The 17,507-nt window shown below is 46.3% G+C and overlaps 1 protein-coding gene across 1 annotated transcript; it reads left to right on the forward strand.

Moving 5' to 3' along the window:
• Positions 1-950: 950 nt before the first annotated feature.
• ticrr (TopBP1-interacting, checkpoint, and replication regulator) lies at positions 951-14,297 on the forward strand (the record flags this gene model as incomplete). Its single annotated transcript, XM_084451372.1, has 22 exons — positions 951-1,613; positions 1,727-2,006; positions 2,213-2,433; positions 3,609-3,843; positions 4,227-4,371; positions 4,586-4,725; positions 5,062-5,268; positions 5,488-5,633; positions 6,325-6,425; positions 6,546-6,639; positions 6,749-6,831; positions 7,062-7,280; positions 7,657-7,744; positions 8,529-8,607; positions 8,694-8,831; positions 9,182-9,272; positions 9,411-9,469; positions 9,583-9,717; positions 10,172-10,317; positions 10,442-13,247; positions 13,358-13,486; positions 14,169-14,297. 22 exons carry the CDS (start codon positions 951-953, stop codon positions 14,282-14,284), a joined length of 6,321 nt encoding a protein of 2,106 aa, XP_084307498.1. The 3' UTR covers positions 14,285-14,297.
• Positions 14,298-17,507: the final 3,210 nt, after the last annotated feature.

A 17,507-nucleotide genomic window follows, 5' to 3' on the forward strand; every position in this document is an offset into this window, starting at 1 on the left:
TTGGTGCAGGGAGCATGGGAGGAAAAGGATTCAAGGTCATGACATTGGACCGGACATTGGATAAAAGTGTTAAAAGTGCTAAATAACTACGATGCAGTAGATGTGATGCCATAATATGTAAAGTATCTCAATTTTAATTATGTAGAGCAAAAAGTAGGCCAAACCTTCTAATTGATGTAGGCTAAGAACAGAGTTTGAATAAAGTGAGGGGAGGAGTGTGTGAAATTAAGAGGACTGCTGCTTGTGTTATATGAGTATGTGGGAAGTAACTATATTGGCCTTGCTACAGAACTTGTATGAACAGAATGAATTATATATTTTCACCACAAGAGGGGGCAACATAATAATTCTGTAGCATAACTAGTTCAAAAGCAATACATGAAATCAGAAATAGGTATTTGATGAAACATATATGAATATGAAACATAAAGGTGTCACCTCTCATGAGTGCTCATTAGGTATGCTACTGTTTCTGTATGTGGGTGTGTTTTATAATGTAAAAATGTAAAACATCACTTTAAAAGTTTAAATACAGATGCAACGTGTCAATCAAGCTTTTCTTTCCAATCGATGTTCTTAATTTGACGTTACGTACAGTTGCATCCATCCAATCAGAAATGAGAGCAATCGAGCGAATGAGAGTGCAGACTCAAGGCGATACTGCCAATCACGGCAAAGAGGTGGGACTTCGATGAAGGAGCGCGAAGCGTTGACAGGAAAATGGCGAATCTTATGCTTATCAACCAGCTATGTAATAATTAATGAGTTCACATACAACAAATATATGTTATATGTGTATGTACTCTATCTGCTATAACGTATTCTTCCTCACGTCTTCGCGGCTTAAGTTTCTGCACGTTTCTGCCCATTTCTGGAGCGTTATAAGGTTGTTGTCCCGTAGCATGCAGGCGAAGTATTGATGTAAATGGGTCGGGTGTTGTGTTCCAGCAATGGCGTTGCACAACGTAGTTTTTGTCATTGATATCGATTTTCGAAAATCAGGACACGATTCCATAAAAAACCATCCTTTGAAGCAAGGAGTTCTACGAATTCTGCTTCATTTCGGATACAAGTATGGATTCGAGAAGGTGCGATGGGGTTACAAATTCATTAAATCCAGGGCTGGACGCAGTGCGAACCTCATATCCAGAGGCTCGGATTTCAAAGAACTACGAGACAAAACTTTTGAAGATTTTGAGGTGGAGTTTCAATCCAAGCTGGACGCACGAGAGAAGACAGCCACTGCTGCTCAGCAAAAACAACATGTCAACCCGGCTGGTTCCATACAGAACGCACTGAAAGAGGCTCTGCTGGATTTCCAATGGGACAGACCGGACATAACTTCCCCCACCAAACTGTCATTGAGACCTAGGAGGTCAAATCAAGCTGGAGAGAGTTCTAACAAACTGGAGGAGGACCTGTCAGGTGCTGGGAGAAATGTGCTATTTCTCATGTCTGAGTGTCCTCACTCCAGGGCAGAGATGGGTGAATACCTCTCTCTCCCAGACCGTGAAGCAGACATTTCAGACCTCATCCTACCCAAGGGACTCACCACAATGTTGGTCCAACGGAAAGTTGTCCTTCACTGGGTTGACAGCAGTCCTTACCTCCAGGTTAGTAGCAAGACAGTTCTAACATTCAACCACTTGGGATAGAGTGACCAGTAATGTTATACACATAACGCAGCGTCATGTAATACTGTCGTGTCACTTTTGTCTTTCTCCAGGTGGTGAAAAGTGAGGACCACCTGGGGTCAGACAGGCTAGCTGAGGCGTTGAGGCAGGTGGGGGGTAGACTGGTTCCCATGGACGCCCTGCTGAACCTGTGCTGTCCCCAGAAAGCCTCCCACGCTCAGTCAGAGCTGGACTCTGGCCTCGGCTCTCCGGTCGCGGCGGTCGGGAGGGAAGCTTTCCCCCTGGACTCCTGCCTCGGATACTTGTTGTCCTCTGAGCAACAGTACCGCCTGGCTTTCCCTGTCCTGGAAGGAGTTCTACGATGGGAGAAAGGTTTGTGAACCTTGAACGTGACCTTTCACCTCATGGATGAATAGCCACCTTTGATAACTGCCATCAAACATCACAAAAAGCTGAAAAACCGCTCACATACAATATGCAATTCACCTAACTGCATCTGACTGATGTCTGTAGATAGAATATGTGTGATTTTTTTGTTTGTTCTAATTATTCTTCTGTTATGTTTTGCCCCTACCCAGGCGAAGCCCCCCAGAGCTGCCGTGTGTCATTGGAGCCGGTAGCGAGGAGACAGAGGCTCCTCCCAACGCCGGTGGAGGTGTGTCTGAAGGGAGTGGTCCAGGGCCGGGTCGCCCACTCTCTCCCCGAGGCCTCCTCAGAGTCCTGGGTGCTGCATAGTTCCTGCGACCAGACTGCCTTCCGACACCTGTTGACCGAGCTCTCCACTCAGGGTCTACATATGGTAAGCCTGCATTACAGTATTGTAGGCAAGGCAAGGCAAGTTTATTTGTATAGCACATTTCAGCAACAAGGCAATTCAAAGTGCTTTACATGAGACATTAAAAGCATCAAGACAAAGTGCAACACATAAAAGGTCATATAAAACGAAATGCAAAAACGGACACTCTTTTCTTTATCACATACTGAAACCTTCTCTCTCTCTACTCACTTTGTAGAAAGTACTGTCAAAACAAAAAGCCCAAACGCTAACATTTAGGCCCGTATAGGCCTGGTTTTTAGGGATGCACCGATTTGTAAAATTCTGGGCCAATGCCGATGTTTAAAATAACAATCCGGCCGATGGCTGATGTTTATTTTATTTTATTTTTATTCCCCCTTTTGTTCCAGGGAAACAAAGAAATTAAGTGTTTGGTTCCAAAACGCCAATTTTTCACAGTTGCATAATAGGTAGGCTACCTTTATCTAGGTGTGAACTATTTCTGGCATCATATTTTAAGTTTAGGCTATAAATTTTTGTGCAAAGCAAAACGACGTATTCACAGTGTAGCTGGAATGGAAACGGCCTGAAGGTATGATTTATCATACCATGAAAGCAAACTACACGTGCGTTTGCGGCATTACGTCACGGATCTTCTCCGAATCTGCAGCTGGGTAGGCTACGTTTCGCAACAAAAAAAAGCCGTAATTGTTGCGACATAACATCGGCCACTGCCATCGGTGAATGGCATTTTATTTGCCGATGGCAGTTAACAAGGCCAACATCGGCCGATGCCGATGTTCGGCTGATGCATCGGTGCATCCCTACTGGTTTTGTCTGAACTACATTTCTGACACTACAGTAATACCATATGTGAGAGAGCATTGAGATATGTGGAACCTGAGACATGTTTGACTGTCAACATGCTATGTTGATTTCATGCAAGGTGTCATGAGAACATGCCATTATGTCAGTTATTCTGTCAATCCAATTGAGAATTTTGAGCAGAATAGAGGGGAGTTAGAACAAACCTAGAACAAGTAACATGACTGCTCTAATGACGGAAAAAGTGACATTACTGTTCTAAAAATAAACATCACATCAGACTTATGTTTGCTTACAGTTTTCCAGCTTTGTGTCGTGCACAGAAAAGCGAGCCCCTTCCCTCCCCTAACCTCCTCTGTGTCATGCCTCTCCAGTTTGCTGAGGTGAGTGACGGCGGCCTGGTCTACTCCGCGGTCCTGTCCCCCCTGTCGTCCTCCGCCGCCCTGCTCACGGTCCTCCAGCCCGCCGTCGCCCATGACCGCGATGCTCTGACCGCTGATGTCATCGTCCCCGCCGCCCCCGAGACGTCCGCCGACCTGCCCGATGTCGTGAGCGCCGTTCTGGGAGTGGTCTATGACATCATGGAGCGTGAAGGAGAGAGTGGGGATGGTAAGATACAGAGGGGTGAATGGATGGATGAATGAATGATTGAGGGGATGAGGGATGAATGGTTAGGGAATATACAAACCCCAATTTAAAAAAAAAAGTTGGGACGCTGTGGAAAAATCACAAAAATGTAAAAAAAACTGAATGCAGTGATTTGCAATTCCTTTTAAACCTACTGTATATCTAACACATAAATGAGCCACTCTCGGTCTGTCCGGTGGCCTGCCTGTCTGTCTGTCTGTCTGTCCGGACTTTCCTCAGACCGTCAACCTGACAGCATTCATATTTGGCACGGGTATCTGCATGGGTCCTTTTTTGTAAATTATATACACTCTTGGTGACCAATAAAAAAGATTTTTGTGCATTTCCCTGTCCTTGTTCCTCAGCCCGTGGAAACGATCCCCAGGTGCCTGATTGGGCGCAGCAGGAGCTTAGTCATTGGTCCAGCCCACTAACAACAGGCCTGGTTGAGGGCTGGTTCCCTCATTCAGACCAATCAGGAGTCAGCTCTCACCTCATGGAGTCAATGAGGTAGGCCCCCCACATGTTTTTATTTGGTTATTAGTCTAATCACAGCAGATAGTGAAAGTATGTTTGAGATATGGAAGTATCTTTGAACACGATACAGAATAGATTTCAAAAAGAAACTGTTTGTCTTTGACGTGGAAAGAGGTGCAGCTGAGCTCTGTACAGGGCCACTGTCTGTCTTCTCAGTGTATTTGTTGATTTGCTTCTATGTATCCAGGCTACTGCATGCAGTCCCAGAGGTGGAGGAGGAGGTTGGCCAGCGAGAGGAGCTGTCTGATACCCAACTGGACCTGGTCAGCAGCCTGGCCGAACTCTACCACACCTCACAGGGCCTCACTGACAAGAAGGGCAAGAAACGTAAGCCATCTTATGTTTTCATGTCTACACGCTGTGTTATGTTGCTCCTTTTGAAGAAGTTGAATGTGGCTTGGGTACAGGTGGGTAGTGGCTGTGTTCTACCTTTGAGTGTTTGAATTGAGGTATTAATTGAATTGTAGACTTTTATAAGTAGTGATCAGTGCTTACAGGGAGTCACATCGATGAACCTGGACCTCCATGGGCAATAAGAGGCCTGTAGGTGTATTATAGACACTCCTCGACAGATGGCAACAGACTAGAATTTTTCTGGCAGTAATAGCTCTGAGCGTCCATTCTCTCATTCCCTCACCTGTAATTCTCTCCCCTCGCCTGTAGGTGGCGCCCAGCGCACACCGGTGAGACAGAAGATGAAGACGATGAGCCGCTCTCTGCAGATGCTCAACGTGGCCCGACTGAACGCGAAGGAGGCCCAGAAGAACCAGGCGGAGAGCGAACCCCAGGGGTCCGAGAGCCGGGGGCCGGAGAGGCTGGGGAAGAGACGGTCTGGGGACAGGAGCAAGACTGGAGGACCCAACACCCTCAGTAAGAGTTACAATAAACACATTCACGCTCGTGAGGTAGGTGGGTACTTCATTGATCTCCGAGTGGAAATTACAGTATTGACATTGAGATATGCAATTTACTGATAAAGGAAAATGTGTCATATATCATAAATGTAGGCCTGCATGTATATCTTAAACAGTTTTCTGGTCATTGAATAACACAACCAATGCTATCCTTCTTCTCTCCTTCACTGTCCAGACTTCAGGAGTGAGGAGGAGCTGCTGTCCTACCTGAAGTCCAGTTATGACAAGACCGTGGTGGAAAGAGACGACTCGCTCCTCACTGGGGCCCAGCAGCTCCTTACTGCGGTGAAAACCTTCCTGACGCCCAATCCAGACCTGATGGTAAGACTGGGAACCTTTATCTACACTTCCCCCCTCATCGGTTTCTATAGGAAATTATCTCAATCCACCCTATTGACCTTATTCACACGGAGGCCATTTCTCTCTTACATCACGCTCAGGGTTGGAGAATGCGTAAGTGTCCATAGACCATACAGTACAAGTTTGTTATAAAAATAACACTTCAAGATTCAAAATAGTCAGAAATAATAGTCAGAATACACTACTGGAATTACAAACTCATGATTACCGGACTCTGTTTTTCACCGCGATAGTTTTCACGTTATGAAATACATGGACGGGAATGAGCTGATGACTAATGCGCTCCTATGTATTTCATAACGTGAAAACTACCGCGGTGAAAAACAATCAGAGTCCGGTAATCATGAGTTTGTAATTCCAGTAGTGTATTCTGGATGTTATTTCTGACTATTTCGAATGTTGAAGTGTTATTTTTATAACGAACTTGTACTATACGCTATACAAATAAAGCTTTGATTGATTGATATGGTCTATAGATACTTCCGCATTCTCCCACCCTGAGCGTGACGTAAGAGAGAAATGGCCGCCGTGTGAATAAGGTCAATTGGGCTTTACTAGTTCAACTAGCAACACCGCTACCTGCAATCAGTGTTTTAGGACATAGTGACATATTGGCATGTGTATGTTTGACATGTCTCTCTCTGCCTGGCAGGTGCAGACCTCCCTGTTTGTCCAGCGATGCCTGCTCAAGTCCAGCAAGTCCATCCGCCAGTTTTACGCAAACACCCCTGATGCCGAGAGCAAAGTTAGAGAGTGAGTCCTATTGCTGCTAATAGAGTTTCCCTTCATTGGTCCCACATTAGCTTTGAACACGTTGGAAAGCAATGTTTCGGACAACACAGTCACCGTACGACGCTGCCGTCTCTCTCTCAGGTGCCAGCTCCAGGCAGTGCTCAGGTTCGAGATGTGCAGACTGGGTCCCACCGAGCCCTCTGACTCGCTGGATGTGGAGCAGCTGGTGGAGGAGGTGGGAGATGTTCCTAGGACATAGATGTCCCCGTAGATACCCAGGAAACCTGCTACAGCATTACTAGAGGAAATGGAGACGCTGGCTTATTTTTCCTTGTTAAATCTAGGTTGCTGATATGTTGAGGATCATCTCCCTAACCAAAGACCCAGTGTACCTCGCCAGGTTCCTGCAGGATCAAGTCCTTCCTGGGTAGGGGTGTCTCGCTCTTGAATTTCAACGTTACGCCGATCACTATGTTCCATTAAAGCCTTTTTTTACTTTCTTCACATTCAGTCGAAGCCACAGGACAGGGCAGTTAGGATATCTCTCTCACCCACTCAGTTTATTTAAATAGGTTAGGATGAAGCCAGGGCAAGGCCTAAGAGCCACGGGCTATTGGGATGCACCCTGAACTCTCTACGTTGTTTGTCCTCCACCAGGTTCCTGACGGCCATCCCCAGGATGATAGCAGATGTTTATCACAGCCTGGGCACCCAGCTGCCAGAGTCCCTGCTGGCCGTGTTGCCCACCGACTTCCTTAGCGACGAGTCTGTGGCCAAGGACAGCCTGTCTCCCTCGTCCTCCGCCGCCCACAGCCTGGCCTCGGTCGGCGAGGAGGGCCTGCAGGACCTCCGAGACCGCTCCCCCGGCAAGAGGAGGTGAGACGCCCGGGCGGGACACACATGAGGCGGACTCGGCTTGTGTTTACCTTGCACATAGCAATGTGTTGATGGATATAGAATTTAAGGAATGTGGACGGTTATATGGTAACACTTTACAATAAGGGTACATTAATAAGAGTTAGTTAATGCATTATTAAGCATTAATTAACAGTTAACTAATGTCTCTATTAACCATTTACTAATGTTATTTATGTTAACTAAGGTTAATTCACCTAACCCTAACCTTAACTAAGGTATTAATTAACATTAGTAACTTAACCTAACCCTAAATAAGCATTAGTTAACAGTTAACTAATGTTTTTTGTGACCCATATTGTAAAGTGTGACCTGACTCTCCCCTAATGTCTTTCAGGGGCGGGATGCTCACTCGTCATCGAAGCATGACCGAATCGTCCCAGAGTCTCCGGCAGATAGAGATGCCCAGAAAATCCACCAGAGCGGTGAGTTGAGCTGACACTGTTCCCTTTGTGACATCCAAGACCATTATGAGAATTATTTGTCTTTTCTCTGAAACATCCGCGTAGGGGCATAGTGTCCAGCCATCAACAGTTTGGTCATGCCCAGAGGAGGGTTGTCAGTGGGTGTTCTCTGACATCATAGCAAGGGGTACACATGATGAAGCTTAACTTCGATGATGATGATGATGATTGAATCTGGTGGCTAATAGTGTGTGTGCATGCGTGTATCAGCTTGTTTGACAGACTGTCTTGTCATCTTCCACATGAGATGATTAGAGCTTATGTCTAAGGGTACTCATTAGAATAATTTTTTCCCCCATTGCCAATACATTATGCTTTGAACACTGAAACTATGCTTTGTTTCAGTATTCTACTCATGGACACTTCTACTTTTCAAATCCACACAGTTTCAATATGTAAAAGCTTCCTGGCTTGTTTAATCCTTGTTTTGCATGTTAGACTAACCTATATGAGAATCCTATCATATTAATTCAAAGTGAAATTCCATGTTTCCACTACATCATCGCCACAAAGAAACATGCATCATGGATGGGAGACATGTTTACTGTGAACTTGTTTTTGTCTTCTGCCTATGTTGGGTTTTATATAGTCTGTCCTCTGTATGGCACTATTTAATCACCACAGCCCGAAATCTAACCTACATCATTTCATGTTCTATCTTGTCTCATGTAAAGCACCTTGAATTGCCCTGTGGCTGAAATGTGCTATATAAATAAACTTGCCTTGCCTTGCCTTCTATGAACAGGGCAAACCTACGCTCTGTGTTCCTGTGGAGAAACCGGTGGCAGAGCCAGCACTACCACCTCAGAATCAAGCAACACAAGGTCTAGTATATCCTTATCGTAGTCCACGTCCTCTATAAGACCATCAACTGTTTTCTCATATATATCTACGATGTGGTTTTCCGCAGAGGTCACCAAGGTCAGGAGAAACCTGTTCAACCAGGATGGCGTCTCATCCTCCAAGAAAGCCAAGATGCCCAGGAGCCAATCTGTCTCTGCTGTGGAGGGACTGAAGCGCAAGCGCTCCCAAGATACAGAGTGTGGAGGTAAAAACTTTGATACAGAGTGTGGCGGTAAAAACTTTTATATTACATTACAGTTTCAGTGGTATGGTGGATGGTATCCATAGCAAATTTGATAGAATTTTGGTAGGGGTGCACGCCAATTTGTATGGCTGGTCCCGATTGCTGTTTTTTTGCAATCAAGATGGCCGATTCCGATGATGATGTTTTTTTGTTGTTAAATAACATGCATAAATAACCATTAGTTGCGCAGTTACCGGTCGCGTGTTAAAGGGCAAAACTGTCTGGTTCTGATCTATGCCAGTCAGATCGGCGCATCCCTACATGTTTGTGTCATAAGCATTTGTGCTCATTGAGGAAATCTGCCTTTTCAGAACGATACAAACTACTGACAAAGAAAGTGACAGAGACGCCACTTCACAAGCAGGTGTCCAATCGTTTGCTGTACAGGCAGAAAATGGGCAGGTTAGTTGTACCGTCTGTCAATAAGCCTTGATGGTTTGATTGATTTCAGTAGAGCAGTGACTCATCGGAAGTATTCTCTTGCTATTCTAAATAAAAGAATAAGAGAGTCAATGAAATTGACCTTCACAAAAATTTCAGGAGGTCCGTTCCAACTGAAGAGTGCATAGTGGAGGAGTCTCCTGTGAAGCCTGCAGAAGGTGAGTGATTGATGATCAATGCTTACTATGTTTATGAAAATGTCCATTTCTACGTAGCTCGCAAATGTTCACCCACATGAATAATACGACTTCCTACATCACTGTCATAACAGAGCTTAGGAGGAGTCCAAGGATAAAGAACTTTGCCAGGAGACATTCTAGCTTCTATTCAAGCTCTCAACCTCGCTCGCGAAACCTAGATAGGGCGTTGTCCTCGTCCCAGAATCCTCTCAGCGACAACAAAATGGGTGAGTGGAGATGACATCATACAACACAACTGGCAGATACATTGGGTGCGTTAAGTAGCTGAGCGATCAGTGATCAGAATTCACTTAACGGATTGCTCAGTTACGCTCAGACTGATCTGCTCAGAGCACAAGTGAGCAGTTTTGAACTATGATCTGTTTGAGCCAAACACCACATCATAATCATCACCTGAGCAAAAAAAGACAAGGGGCGCGTTTTGGCTTGGGAATCGTTGGGACGCTGCTCGGTAATCACACATGATTGACAACAGGTGAAAAGTTCTTGTCTCCTAGCAACTCAGCGCTCGGTTATAGCAGACCATTAAGTGGTTTTAAAAAACGCTCAGCGCTCCACGTGAGCATTCTAAGAGTGAGCGCTCAGCTACTTAACGCACCCATTGTGGCTGTAAGTAATATTTTAAGTCTCTAAATGTCTCTCTCTCATTAACTGTTAAAGATGTGGTTGACCTGCGGCCCATCCGGTCTCCTGTGCGTCTTCTGTTTGGGGCCACCCGGTCCCCTGGCTGTTTCGCCACCTCTTCAGAGACCAATGCAGCCAGGGCAAGCCGGAGAAAGCTGTCCAGAGACTCTGAAGTCTTTGAGGTAACCCTTCCATTTACTTCCTTTGGTTGTCTCATAGACCAGATTTACATTTCCTCCTACCAGGATTGTAATGCTTAGTCATTAGATATACTAATAGGAAATGTGTATTATCTTGCTCTGACAGAGTCCAAAGAAAACCCCAACAAAGTCTCCAGGTAAACATGGATATTCTGCTAGAGGAAGCCGCACGCCCAGAACCCCAAAGACTCCTCAGTCCTCCAGGGTCCAGACTTACTCTGTCACAGAAAGCCCAGTGGCAGGGCCCTCTTGGCACGGAGGAATGATGCTTAGAGGCAGCCCATACAGATCTCCAGCTAGGAGGAGCCAGTTAATAGAGACCCCGCAGAAAGAAAGCCCTCTCAAAGGCATTCTGAGGACACCAATCAAGACCTTGCTGGATTGTATGTCACCTGCTGGAGCTCGCCTGCTCCAGAGTCCCTGTTCTAGAACCCCAAAGAAGAGCGTGAGTTGGTCACAATCGCCAGGAAAACCTAGACCTGCAGAAAACACACCTTTCAAGGTGCCAGAATCACCTAATCTCTTGACTCGAAGCTCACCAAGGCTTTTGGGAACACCCAACAAGTTCTGCAGTCCGCCCAGGAATCCAAACAGACAGGTACATGTTTTCAAGACCACTGAAAAAGTCCATAATATGCCAAGACATTCCCCTCAAACATCTCTATCAAGGAATCCAGAAAGTTCTGCTGTGGGTGGTAGTGAGATGACGCCAGAGAAAAAGGACCGTCAAAAGTCTTCAGGGAGCCTTCTAAGAAAGCTGACCACACCAGTAAAAAATCAACAAGCTCTCCCCGTCATTATTACCCAAAACACTCCTCCCCCAGGTTCCACAACTCCTCCAGACCGCTCCCCACACACGCCAAACACCAGAACCCCCAGAAAGAGCCCTGGTCCTGCTCATCACATGCTCACTCGCTCTGGAGGAACTCCTGTCAAAGACTCCAACATCAACTCGTCATGCAAAGTTGTATATACACCCACAAAGGATTCTACTACATTGGCAAGATTTGAAATGTTACAAAAGACTCCCATTAAAACCCAGCTAAACAAAACTGTTGATACCACTGCTATGTCTTCCTCCGGGAACCGTTTGACCAGGACCAGGTCCTGCCAGAATGTGAGGGTAAGAACCAGGCAGAACCTGAGATCCCAGTCCAGTGAGAGTTTAACCGCCACAGATAGCGCTGATAAAGGTGCAGAGACCATTGACACAGCATCTTCTGGGATTACTCAGTCGGACTCCCAGGAGTCTAAGCCACTGTCTGAGTCCTCCCAAGTTTCTGAAGGGGAGACTGCGTCAGGGTCGCAAACAGACTTGCAATGTTTTGACTCTTCCCAGTTCAGCACAGCAACCACTGAGGATGAGAGCAATGACATTTCTGACGCTGCTGTGGTCAACACCCAGCTCACTGGAGGCATCAAGATGAACATTAGGTTCTCCAGGAAGGCGACCGAGTCCCCTAGCCTGCTGCAGGATACCATACCTGGTCAAAGCTACGGTTTTCGGCAAACGCCTGACCGCCAGCAAAGGGAGGCAGCAGCTCGTAAATCTCCTTCCCCAGGTTCCACACCTCCTCCAGACTACTCCTCCCCAGACACGCCAAACACCAGAACCCCCAGAAAGAGTCCTGCTCCTGCTCATCGCATGCTCACTCGCTCTGGAGGAACTCCTGTCAAAGACTGTAACATTGAGTCCTCATACAAAGTCGTATATACACCCATAAAGGATTCCACCACATTGGTGAGGCTTGAAACGTTACAAAAGACTCCCATTAAAACCCAGCTGAACAAAACTGTAGATACTGCCGCTTTATCTTCCCCCAGGAACCGTTTGACCAGGACCAGGTCCTGCCAGAATGTGAGGGTAAGAACCAGGCAGAACCTGAGATCCCAGTCCAATGAGAGTCTAACCACCACAGATAGCACTGATAAAGGTGCAGAGACTATTGACACAGCATCTTCTGGGATTACTCAGTCAGACTCACAGGAGTCTAAGCCACTGTCTGAGTCCTCACAAGTTCCTGAAGGAGATGCCACACCTGGCAGAAGCTATGGTTTTCGGCAAACCCCTGACCGCAGGCAAAGGGAGGCAGCAGCTCGTCTGGGGTACTCCAACGAACCACCGCGATTCTCAACACCAAGAACTTCTAGAACTCCCAGTCGCAGAAAGATCCTAGCCTCAAATGCTCTTTCCTACCAAGTGGAACTGGAGATGCAGGCATCTGGACTCCCAAAGCTCAAGTTTAGGCGCACTGACTCCTACAGTAACGGTGATGGGGCCACTGATGGTGGTCCTAGATCCGGATCTCAGACTCCCACAATGGGTGTGAAACCCTCCCAAATGGACAGCCCTTTGGCTCTCTGCACCAAACACAGGGATCCTGGCTGTGTCTCGCCCTCCCTCTGCACCCCTGCTAAAAGTACACCAGGGAAAGGAAGCCTCCAGACATACATATGCCAGTCCTACACCCCCACAAGGCACCCTGGGGGAACTGTATCCCCTTTTGGCATGGCGGATGTCATCCCTCTCTCCCCCTCCCCCCAGAGCAGGGGGAGGTCCACTCCAGAGAGCCTCAACAGCTGGCCCCGCAAAAAGAGGGCCCAGACAGGGGTGGTAGGGGCCAAGGAGCGAGCTCTGAAGGGGGAGCAGTGGATGGAGGGGCTTGAGATGCTGGAGGATGCAGAGCTGGAGGGAGTTTACAAAATGCAGGAGACTGAGGAAATGGAGCCCTTTCCACCCAATAATGCTGCACCACTTAGCCTAAGGTTCAATCAGAGGAGGCCCTCCCCAGTTAAAAGAACAGAATCATCTCCAATTGACCAGCTGGAGGACATGGACTGGATAGAGAGCCTGGGCCCAGAGATCGATGAAGAAATGTCCACGGCTACTGGGAAGGGGGAGGTCCAGTCAGGTAGGCCCTCTATTTTGATCACAAGAAGTCATTCCTTTGGCAGTCTTCTTGGACTCATTATGTGATTAGTTATTGATTATTCTTTGCCCTCTTTTTTTTGCCTTTGACAGTGGTGACTTCACCCAGTTCTCAGGTGAGGAAGCCAGTGTCTGCCAGTGGGATACTATCCCTTACCCAGTCACCCATGTTATTCAAGGGCAAATCCGGATCTGCCTCCAAGAGAACTCCAAATTTTAAAGGTGAGGGGGGGGGATTAGTGATGGTCATTCATAACTCCATAATGTTTTGTTCTTGGCTTGTTTATGTACAGTACTGTGAAAAAGTGTCTTAAGCCCTCTAATAAATTGTTTAAAGCTATCTATATGGACAGTAAGTGTTTGTGCTCGTAAGACACTATACAACATTATAGTTATTACAAATAAACATGAATAATAATTATTAAATCTGTAATCTTGCAAGAAGCTTAAGGAGCATTTACCACAGGACTACTAAAATGACACAGCAGTGTACCAAAGTGAATTGCTTCAATTCTCTAAGGGAGGCCACACAAAATATCAACTTATTTTTAAAACAAGAAATTCATATTTTGGTCCATCATTCAATAACGTTTTTTTTTTTTAATTAACAGAGTGTCTCAGATTCTCTTCAGACTGCCAACCTACACCATGGCCAGTTACTGTTATTTTTTATTCTTACGATATTTGTATTACTTTTTATTGTATTAATCTTTTTGTGTTTATTCCAATGTTTTATATATTGTTTTACAAGCAAATAAACACTTAATGCCGAGATAAATAGCTTTAAACATTTTCTTCGGTGGCCTAAGACTTGCACAGTACTGTATGCTTCAGGGAACTGGTATATATGTCTAAACACATACAGATGTGTTCCTGTCAGCTGAACCTGTGTTGTGCGTTTCAGATGAAGCTCAGTCTCAGAAGAGGGTGGAGTTTGAGGCGGAGCGCTCTCCGTTCAACCAGCCCTCCAGACGTCCACTGACTGACAGGACCTACAGCAGGAAAAGACTGCTAGACTGAGCACAACTGCCCCTGCAGTCACAGTGACTGTTCATATATGATGTCTTTGAATTTTCTCTAGAGTTTTGTCTCCCACAAACCTCTTGAAATGGGCAGCTTAAGTGTCTTTCCTAGACTGGTATAATGGCCGTTTTAGGGTTTTCACTGTTGTGATATAACTTCAAGTATTTGCTTGGGTCCTCTTAAGAGAAATGATTTCAATTAGGTCAAATGCTGTTATTTTATTTTTTTTAAAGTTTCTTTTCATGTTTCTAGATCCTCTAGCAATCAAGTCGCAATCTAAACTTTAAGAGGCAAGCGTTATTCATGTTAATTTATTATTGTTTTTTTAATTTAATTTCAGTTTTACAGGAAGACTGATGGCATACAATGTAAATATGTTATAAATATTGTGTAATCAATTTGTAAATAAAAATGAATCTTTCTTAGTTAAGTTGCCACTAAACAAAGTGAATGCGCTCGGAGGAGCTGGAGAGAGTTGGAGAAGGAAGGTGGTCTGCTGGCACGGCGCCGTGGACGGGGTCTGGGGTGCTGGAGAGACGAGGACAAGGGAGGGTGAGTGATAATGATCACAGGCAAAGAGCAAAAGGCAAAAGTAGGCACTGCAGGTGAGAGAAAAGGCACTACAAATTACAAGTTGCAAAAATGTAGGCTAGAGGCTATACTTAAGCAAACGTAGGTTATGGTAAGATCTGGCGATGAGTGGAGTGTAGACTAGCCTCGTGTCACTAGTCTGGAACGCCAAATGGGTCATAATTCGCCTTTACTGCGTTTTTTCGTTGAAAAACGCCGTATTGGACGGCGCAAATCCTCGCAATGCGCCGTTTAATAAGCGCCAGGCGTCTCATAAGCACATTTTTGGCTATTTAATTGCCAAAAATGACTTTATATGAAAGGTGGGGGTGGAAAGTCAAGACACCTCAGAAAAAAGGCTTTAATCATTCGAAAACCGCATTCACTTTCGGTGAGTAACAAAAATATATTTCGAGTAGGAGATCAGGCCTACCACAGCTGTATCGTCAGTGAACTTCACGATGGAGTTGAAATTAAGAGTGACTGTGCAGTCGTATGTGTACTGGGAGTACAGCAGTGGGGAGAAGCACAGACCTCTGACCACGAATGCATTTCGTAGTATTGCTGCATTCGTTAGGTCGAGAGCTTTATGCCAGTCCAAACCCTGCGTCTCTGTGACCTTCCCATGTCCAGATATGGCCGTTTCTGTATTGATCAGGCTGATGTGGTTAACGGTGGACGGTGAAGATCAAGTGTCTATCCCATGGATGTCTATCCATAAGGAGTCTGATGGCCAGTGATGTTGATGTATAAGGTCATATTTGGAGGACTCTAGCTTGGACTGAAACTATGTAGCCTATAGATACGGGCTACTGCCTATAGAGAGGCACTGAAGGCCGTGTTGTCTGAGCAGGTAACGCTAAATGTCGTAGTGTTTCATTGTGACTGACCCAGATCTGTATGCTTTTTTACGAAATGTTGAATCAGATCTACAATTCAGCTTCCGCCAAACTGCTTTCCTCTCCACAGAAAGAGAAAGTCAGACAGACAACAAAAACAGACCACAACAAAAACAACACTGAGACTAACTGTTCAGGCCCAGCTGTGGGGGGGAGCCAAGAACGTGCTGAGCTAAACCAGTTTTTCAACAGGTCTGACGCTGCCCCCATCCCCACCCCTGTGAGTCTAGAATGCAGCCCAATGCCTCTGTCCCTGCTCCCACCATGGGGGGGGGGGGGCTTCTTTCTCACGGCCATCAGACTCATCAACAAGGCTCGTCCAAATATGGTGAACAAGGCGCTCAAAAACCTTCATTGCTACAGGGGTCAGGATGACAGGTCTGTAGTCGTTGAGGCCAGTGATCCTTGCTTTCTTGTGGACGGGGATGATGGTGGAGGTCTTGGAAGCAGGCTGGAACATGGCACGTCTCTAGTGAGATGTTGGAGATGTCAGTGAACACCGGGGACAGCTGATCAGCTCAGTACTTCAGCATGGAGGGGGAGACAGAGTCCGGTCCGGTCGCTTTCCGAAGTTCTGTCTCTTGAACAGACGGTTCACATCCTTCTCTAGGATGGTGAGAGGCAGTATTGCCGTGGGGGGGGGGGGGGGCTGTGTTGATGCAACTGTTGAGGGCGGGGGGGGGGGGGGTGCCTTTTGTTTTTCAAACCTGCAGTAGAACTCGTTCAGGTCATTGGCTAGGCGTGAGTCGTCAGTTGAATCGGTTCTTATCCCCACTCCTATATACTTCCTCATTCCCTTGACTCCCCGAGTCTGGCTGTGAACCAGGGCTTGCCGTTGTTGTATTTGATCTTGGTGCGGATTGGAACACATTCGCTCTCAATGTAGCTGATGTGTGATGACACAGTGTCTGAGTACTCATCCTGGTTGTCACCAGCTTTCGTTCCTGCCCAGTCAAGATAACCCTAGTCTGGCTCAACGGATGTAGGTTTTGGCAATAAAAACGTCATTCGTTGTCACACTGCCCAATCAGTGGCAATCTGGCGACACAAATTAATCTGATTCGGCCGAGAGATTCTCTCGGCACCAATCAGATTCGATCCAGACTATTTTGTGGACTGTGATTGGTTTAAAGAAATACTGTGTTTTTTCCCCCCTATTGCAGAATGGTAATATGTCCAGCCAGACCTGTCTCCGGCGCTGGCATAAACGATGTGTGGAGATAGGTCTGGCTATGCGAGACTAAGATAGCCCTGATCGATGGCCTGCCCGTTCTAGCCACGCATGTGATTCATTCTTACTTTCATTGGTCCAGCTCTTGTATGTCCTGACGACAGGCTAAGGAGTTTCAGTTTCTGCCTGTATTCAGGGATGAATGGACGATGGCGTGGTCAGAGTGGCCAAGCGCAGCATGGGAGTCGGCGTGGTTAGTGTGGTCTAACAGTGATTCAGTGTTTTCCCTGATTGGGCATTTTGTCTGCTGGCGGTATTTGGGAAGTTCATGACTGAGATTAGCTCTGTTGAAGTCACCTAGGACTATCACAAAGGCGTCCAGGAACTTTTGCTCCGCACCCCTGATCTGGTCAGCGAGCATGCATGTGCCTCTTGCACCACAGCTTGGGGTGGAATATACACGCTACAACACCAGATGGTCTCTGTGAACTTCCAGTGTGGAGGATCCAGTGTGCTGGGCAATTGGGAGAAGATGTAGTCCTTGATCAACCTCTCAAAGCACTTCAATACCACAGAAGAA

The sequence above is a fragment of the Borostomias antarcticus genome (genome assembly GCF_949987555.1).
Source record: "Borostomias antarcticus genome assembly, chromosome: 16".
In the NCBI taxonomy this organism is placed as follows: domain Eukaryota; kingdom Metazoa; phylum Chordata; class Actinopteri; order Stomiiformes; family Stomiidae; genus Borostomias; species Borostomias antarcticus.